At 37.1% G+C, this 8569-nt stretch overlaps 1 protein-coding gene across 1 annotated transcript; it reads left to right on the top strand.

Annotated features, from left to right (window-relative positions):
• The first annotated feature begins 239 nt into the window (after positions 1-239).
• On the top strand, positions 240-1142 carry LOC112605692 (olfactory receptor 51I2-like). The gene has a single exon (XM_025355433.1). The coding sequence runs from the start codon at positions 240-242 to the stop codon at positions 1140-1142; it is 903 nt and encodes a 300-aa protein (XP_025211218.1).
• The last annotated feature ends 7427 nt before the right edge of the window (positions 1143-8569 follow it).

Genomic DNA, 8569 nt, shown 5'->3' with positions numbered 1-8569 from the left:
TTATTTTATTTTAGTCATATACATATCTGTAAGTCATGTCTCCACACTCTCTTGTTGTATTGAAGACCAAATTGAACTAGTCATGGAATGGGAGAAGATAAATGACTTGTTTGATAGTACTAGGCAGATGAATTTACAGTCATTCTCAGTCAACAGTCTATTAATTTGATGTTTTTCACCACAGGTGATGTTTGTGTCATTTGCCTAAGCCAAAGTCCTCAGACTCCAGACACGAGAGAATGTTCAGCAGCAGTCAATTCACCCCAGAATATTTTCCGCTGACTGGTTTCCCTGGTCTGGAGGAACAGTATCCCTGGTTCATCTTTCCGTTCTGTTCCACATATCTTGTGGCCCTCATGGGCAATAGCCTGATCCTGACTGTGATCAAGAAAAACATCTCTCTGCACCAGCCAATGTACTTGTTCCTAGCTATGCTGGCCTTTGCAGAGCTTGGTGTCTCTGCCTCTACACTGCCCACTGTGCTGGGCATCTTCCTTTTTAGTGCCAAAAATATCTGCTTTCAAGCCTGCCTTTTGCAGATGTTCTCCATACATTTGTTTTCCATCATGGAGTCAGGAGTTCTGCTGGCCATGTCTGTGGACCGCTTTGTGGCCATCTACAACCCACCGCAGTACACTGCTATCCTGACCTTGCCCCGTATTGCTGGTACTGGTGCTACCCTTGGACTGAAGAGTGTGATGCTCATGTTCCCACTGCCCTTTCTCCTGAAGCATCTGCTCTTCTGTGGCAATATCACCCTCTCTCACTCCTATTGTCTGCACTCAGATTTAATTCAACTGCCCTGTGGGGCCACTCGTCCCAACAGCATTCTGGGGCTCTATATCATCACTTCCACTTTTGGACTGGACTCACGGCTCCTCACAGTCTCCTATGTGCTGATTCTCTGCACAGGGCTGGGCATTACTTCTAGAGAGGGGCGGTGGAAAGCCCTCAACACATGTGTATCACACATCTGTGCAGTCCTTGTGTATTATGTGCCCATGATCAGTGTGGCTCTGGTACACTGCTTCCTGAAGCATACTGCACCTGCTGTTTGCCTCCTCGTGGCCAATGTCTACTTCTGGTACCACCTGTGCTCAACTCAGGTGGTGTTAAGATCAAGCAGATTCGCCAGGGGTTGATCCAACTCTTTCTTCAAAGAAAATAATAATGGAGTTAGGGTTGATGCGATGGTGTTCCTCAAGCCAATCAGTTTCATTACCAAAGGCAATCTAGGGAGGGAGAATGTGCTCGTCGCCTTGTCAACGTTAAAGAGCATTGAAAATGCTGCATATCAGGAGAATCGCTTGAGCCCGGGAGGTGGAGGTTGCCACCAGCCAAGATCATGCCACTGCCCTCCAGCCTGGGCAACACAGCGAGACTCTGTCTCAAAAAGATTTTTAAAATGCTGCATATTGATGAATGTGTGGGGAACACTTTCATAAGTTGCAATCTAAATTATTCTTTTGTACATATGCTATTTAGTCCAGAAATTCCAAATCTTAGCACTGCACTAGTTTCATACTCTAATGTTTGTTGATGGTCACAGAGACTCAAATGAGAATTTTCACTTTAGCAATATTTGAAATAGAGCTAAAAAAACACACACACAAAATTTAACAACTAGCAATTATTATATAAATAAGTAAATAAACTAGAATTTATCTGTACTATGGAATATGCTTTAGTGGTTTAAAAAGATACAGATTAATAGGTGTCCAAGGCTTAAATAGCAAATTATTGAATTATATTTATGTGACTTATATATGTATGTGTATAGAAATACCTACGACAATGATTTTTTGTAAGATTGTTTAAGCACATAAAAACTAATTTGTTTATGCATGCAAAAACACACCAAAAATTAATAAAAATAAAGGTTCTTTGGAGAATTCTTTGATGGTGAAGAGAAAAATAAAAGGAATTCTCATTAACCTATATTTAAAACTTTTCAAAAATCATACATTCAATACTATCTTTTGTAATTAAAATTTTATATTTTATTATGTGTTTATATATGTGTGTTACAGATATTTATCTGTGTGTTACAGATATATGTGTATGTTACAGATATACATACATATATGTGTGTATATCTATATATATACATATATATCTGTAACACACACATATATGTAATACACATTTATATATGCACAATAAAATATAAAATTTTAATAACAGAAGGCTTTAATAGGTTTTCAGTATATATTGAAAACTTTGGAAAATTAGAAGAAAGCTAGGTATTGAGAGCAAAACCCTATACCTGAGAACATACACTGAGAATAAGCCCAGAGGGAAGAATTTTAGAAATTAGCAATTTATGTCTACAGGAATGCTGGCTTTGGGAAATAACACTAACTCCTCCTGCTAAGACCTTATGGAAAGAACTTACTGTAGATAGCCTTTGAGATGAAGAAGTGGAGGGCAGGGAAGATATGTTGTTCATAATAGATATCCTTAATCGCTTGAGAATTTAAAATCTGAGGTTTCACAAATTGTACTGAATTGAATCCACTGTAACACAACAGATTGAATGTTAGTAGGATAAGATAGGAGGGGCAAATTTTTTGAGAGCCTTGTTTTCCTTGGATTTGCAGGGACCTGAATTTACAAGTGTCCCTGTCTCCCTCCTAGTAGTCTTCAATGGCTCTGAAGACTAGATTGTCCCTCCATCTCCATTCCATTATGCATTCTAACAATGCTTTTTGCTTGTCTCATATCACATATGATATCTGTATTAAGATAATTATCCGCATACTGCCTTTTCTTGTCTTGTCTTGCCTTTTTTTCACTGCATACGCCAATTGACCTCTATAGTGCCTAAATCAGTCTAGGTACTCAATAAATATTTGGGAAATGAAGAAATGAATTACTGAGTGTAGAAATCCAGGCAGGCCTACTTCCCCAGACCCTTGTGTTTATTTCATAAAAGTCTAATATTAACCATTAACCTCTTCTATTGTGTCCATTAACCCCACTTGATGATACTGTGGGTATCCCTTATTCTTTCTCTCCCCTCTGTTTCTATGATGACTACAATTTTATTTTCATTGTCTGACTTCTTCTGGTTCACATTTTAAGGATATCCTCAAAACCTAAGAAGAGTCTCCTAGAAAATATTAAACTCTAAAGTTCTCAATAACACAGATTGTCTTAATACAAACCTCATCCTCAGGGTCAGTACCTGTGCTAGGGTTAAACATTCCCAGCGACAGATGGGAGACTTTTAGAAAAACCATGTGCACGTTTTAATGTTAACCATTATATAGAAAATCTATAGTAATAGCTTAGGTGTGGTATGAGTTGAAAGAGTACATTTGGAAAAAAGTTTGAAACTAGAAAGAGGATGTGCGAGGCTGTTGCCAAAGTTACAATGGTTTGAATATAATAATTTATACAATCATTGTATCTCTATGAAGTGTATTGTTCACATTATAAAGGAAGTGGTAAGTCATGAAAATAGACTCGAATTCACATATCTATAACTTTAAATTCCTCACCCTTAAATGACTTGATACTTGCCTCAAAATTTAATAGAGACAAATTCAGACTGAGGATTTGAATATGGGTTCCCTTCTCCTTACAGAGTTTTATATTATTTTAACAAGTTTTTCATACACGTAGTTTCTTTTTCCTATGGGAATATCTCCCTGTTGCTCATAATTCTACTTCTTTCCTTCATAAGCACATCAATTCTGCCTAGTAATCATCCTCTCTTCCATCTTCATCCCACCCACTAGTATCTCTCCGTAGGGGAGAGAATCTGATAACTGGTAACACTCCAGCTCTTTTCTCTTTTTCTCAGGCTTATTGAAATTCAGGTTAGCATTTCATGATGTAAATGTGTTTTACCCTGCACAAAATAGGGAGCTTCTGAAAGGGATAGGAATAAAAACTTTGTCTGTCTTTCCCTTCTGTAACCTAAAATCTATTTGTACCATCCCCTACCTTATAGATGTAATTTTAATCAGTGGCTCATAACCCAAATGATAACTTCATGCCTCTAATTTGTCTCAAATATCTGTTTATATGACTGTCTTGCAAAAATGGCTTTACCTCAATAAATTTGTGAGATCTCACCTGAGATATTCACGCAGGTGGATGTCCCAGTTGGAAGACAGCATGTCTGGATCTCCAGGCCTGTACACCATAATTTTCTTCACTTCACCTGGAGTGACCATGCCTATATAAATTCACATGCCTCATCCTGAATATTTCGCCATTCGGTTAGATTAAGGTTTTTCTCCCCACCTATTTACTGTGCCAGATAACTTTCTGTTTATCATACTGAGATCAGTATTGATTTTTTTTTCTAGGTATTCTCTAGGTTCTCTTTCCCGCATGGGTTTAATTAATCTGATAGCCATTTTAGTGAATCGCTTCTGGATATTTTATAACCCACTCTTTTGCAAAAACATCCCAACATTCCCTTGAATTGTTAAATAGACATTGCCTTTGGGACTCAGGGATTTGATGCTTATGTTCCTACTTACCTTAATGAAAAGTATTTATATCCACTTCTGCAGTAGCATCTGTTACATAATCTTTATTATCACCTTCACCTACAGGCTGGACTCAGTGCTCACTGTGGTCCCTGCATACTCATTTTTTGCATGATGCTAGACATTGTGCCTATAGTAAAATGAAAAAAGGCCCTCCAAATGTTTGTTTATGCTCTTGTACTTAGTGTCGACAATCATTCTCTTCCAGTTGCACTACATTGAACAGCCTGTGCAGTCCCTGCACTTCTGAAGACTGTTATTTCCAATGCCTTCTTCTCTTTTCCTACCTGCAATCAATTCAATACCTAGAGCATAAAAATGCAAGAGAGATGAAAGAGATTTGTGCTCATTGCCTTTCCATAAAAGTATTAACAAACATCAGATTAGCAAGGGCCTTTGGACTATAGACTTCTGAATCACTCTGAGCTACATTGATGCCAGCATCAGGTATTCAAGCCATTGCATGGTTTTATGCCATTACTGCTAAGCTATAAGCCATATTGAATGGAGAATGAGTGAAAGGAAGAAGGTTCCCCCTCACACGAAAAAAAAGCAAATGAAGATATTAAAACAAAAGAGAAGGTGGAATGGAATAAAAATCTGAGCTAAGATTTTTCTAGGTAGAGACAGCATCATCCTTGACGTTAAACCCTTCAGAAACAAATCAAGTATCTCTGGAGAAGTTGTTTGTCATGTTCCCATGAGGCTTTATGACGCTATATATATATAATTGGGTTTCCCGGGTCAACCTAGGCTAATAGCTAATATTCCTAGGTTAAACCCTTTCTCCTTTAAATATTCTACCTTACCCCACAAATTAGATGAATCCACAATGTTAATGTAGATTAATGGTCAACAAAAGGAGATGTGGATTGTTTTCTACTACTGCATCAAGCTGTACTTGGGTTCTGTTTGTAATCAAAATTATTGTTTTTTAATACATTCCATCTATGAGTCAGGTCACTTCATGATTCTAATCTGAATCTGATATAATATAACATATAATTTATTTAAAACTGAAATTACACTAGACTCTTTGCCTATTTGCAATTTAACGTTTTATTTTATTTTAAGTTCCAGGGTATATCTGCAGGATGTGCAGGTTTGTCACATAGGTAAATGTGTGCCATGGTTTTTTGCTGTACCTTTCAATCATCTAGGTATTAAATTCAGTATGTATTGGCTATATTTCCTGATGCTCTCCCTCGCCTGACCCCCACCCCGACAGGTCCCAGTGTGTGTTGTTCCCATCCCTGTGTCCATGTGTCTCATTGTTCAGCTCCCACTTCTAAGTGAGAACATACGGTGTTTGCTTTTCTGTTCTTGGGTTAGTTTGTGGAGGATAATGGCTTCCATCTCCATTCATGTCCCTGCAAAGCACATTATCTCCTTCTATTTTATGGCTGCATAGTATTCCATGGTGAATACGTGCCACATTTTCCTTATCCAGTCTATGCCATTAATGGGCATTTGGGTTAATTCCACATCTTTGCTATTATAAATAGTGCTGCAATGAACATACGCATGCATGTATCTTTATAATAGAATGATTTATATTCCTTTGGGTATATACCCAGTAGTGAGATTGCTGGGTCAAATGGTATTTCTAGTTCTAGGTCTTTGAGGAATCACTGCACTGTCTTCCACAATGGTTGAACTAATTTACATTCCCACCAACACTGTGAAAGCTTTCTTATTTCTCCACAGCCTTGCCAGCATCTGTTGTTTCTTGGCTTTCTAATAATCGTCATTCTAACTGGTGTGAGATACTATCTCATCGTGGTTTTGATTTGCATTTCTCTAATGATCAGTGATGTTGGGCTTTATTTCATGTTTGTTGGCTGCAAAAAAATGTCTTCTTTTGAGAATTATCTGTTCATGTCCTTTGCCCACTTTTTAATGGGGTTGTTTGTTATTTTTCTTGTAAATTTGTTTAAATTTCTTCTAGACTCTGGATATTAGACCTTTGTTAGATGGAGAGATTGCAAAATTTTTTACCATTCTGTAAATTGTCTGTTCACACTGATAGTTTCTATTGCTGTGCAGAAGCTCTTCAGTTTAGTTAGATCCCATTTGTCAATTTTAGCTTTTATTGCAATTGCTTTTGATGTTTTCATCATGAAATCTTTGCCTATGCCTATGTCCCAAATTATATTGCCTAGATATTCTTCTAGAGTTTTTATAGTTTTGGGTTTTACATTTAAGTCTTTAATTCATTTTGGACTAATTTTTGTATAAGGTGTAAGGAAGAGATCCGGTTTCAATTTTCTGCATATGGCTAGCCAGTTCTCTCAGCATCATTTATTAAATAGGGAATCCTTTCCCTATTGGTTGTTTTTGTCAGGTTTGTCAAAGATCAGATGGTTGTAGATATGCTGTCTTAATTCTTAGCTCTCTATTCTGTTCCACTGTTCTATGTATCTGTTTTTGTAACAGTACCATGCTGTTTTGGTGGCCTTATAGTATAGTTTGAAGTTGGGTAGAGTGATGCCTTCAGCTTTGTTCTTTTTGCTTAGGGTTGCCTTGGCTATACAGGCTCCAAAATGGTTCCACACGAATTTTAATAGTTTTTTTTTTTTTTTCTAATTCTGTGAAGAATGTCAATGGTAGTTTAATGTGAATGCACTGAATTTCTCAATCACTTTGGGCAGAATGGCATTTTCATGATATTGATTCTTTCTATCCATGACCATGGAAGTTTGTAAATTTGTTTTTGTCCTCTCTGATTTCATTGAGCAGTGGTTTGTAGTTCTTGAAGAGGTCCTTCACTTCTCTTATTAGCTGTATTCCTAGGTATTTTATTCTCTTTGTAGCAATTGTAAATGAAAGTTCATTCATAATTTGGCTCTCTGCTTGTCTCTTGTTGGTGTATAGGAATGCTTCTGATTTTTGCACATTGATTTTGTGTCCTGAGACTTTGTTGAAATTGCTTATCAGCATAAGAAACTTTTGGGCTGAAACAATGGGTTTTTCTAGATATAGGATCATGTCATCTTCAAACAGAGACAATTAGACTTCCTCCCTTCCTTTGTGAATACCTTTATTTATTTCTCTTGTCTGATTGCCCTTGTCAGAACTTCCAATACTATGTTTAATAGGAGTGGTGAGAGAGGTTATTCTTGTCTTGTGCTGGTTTCCAAGAGGAATGCTTCCAGCTTTTGCCTACTCAGTATGATACTGGCTGTGGATTTGTCAAAGATGACTTACTATTTTGAGGTATGTTCCTTCAATATCTAGTTTATTGAGAGTTTTTTTTTTTTTAACATGAAGCCATGTTGAAGTTTATCAAAAGCCTTTTCTTCACCTATTGAGATAATCATGTGGTTTTTGTCTTTAGTTCTGTTTATGCGATGAATTACATTTGTTGATTTGTGTATGTTGAACCAGCCTTGCATCCCAGGTATAAAGTCAACTTGATCATGGTGGATAAGCTTTTGATGTGCGGCTGGATTCGGTTTGCCAGTATTTTATTGAGGATTTTCTCATTGATGTTCATCAGGGATATTGGTTTGAAGTTTTCTTTTTTGTTGTATCTCTGCCAGGTTTTGGTATCAGAATAATGCTGGCCTCATAAAATAAGTTAGAGAGGAGTCCCTTCTCTTCGATTCTTTGGAATAATTGCAGAAGGAATGGCACTAGCTCCTCTTTGTACCTGTGGTAGAATTCAACTATAAATCCATCTGGTTTGGGACTTTCTTTGGTTGGTAGGGTGTTTATTACTGTCTCAGTGTTAGAACTCGTTACTGGTCTGTTCAGGCTTTCAAATTCTTCCTGGTTCAGTCTTGGGAGGATGTATGTTTCCAGGAATTTATCCATTTCTTCTAGATTCTCTAGTTGATTTGCATAGAAGTATCTATCTCTGACGGTTGTTTGTATTTCTGTGATATCAGTGGTGATACTCCCTTTATCCTTTTTTATTGTGTCTATTTGATTCTTCTCTCTTCTTCATTAGTCGAGTAGTGGGCTATTTTATTCATTTATTCAAAAAACAGGTCCTAGATTTGTTGATTTTGTAAAGGGTTTTTCATGTCTCTATCACCCTCAGTTCTGATCTGATCTTGGTT

This window comes from Theropithecus gelada, chromosome 14 (assembly GCF_003255815.1).
Source record: "Theropithecus gelada isolate Dixy chromosome 14, Tgel_1.0, whole genome shotgun sequence".
NCBI classification, from domain to species: domain Eukaryota; kingdom Metazoa; phylum Chordata; class Mammalia; order Primates; family Cercopithecidae; genus Theropithecus; species Theropithecus gelada.
This window is presented reverse-complemented; position numbering and strand designations above follow the sequence as displayed.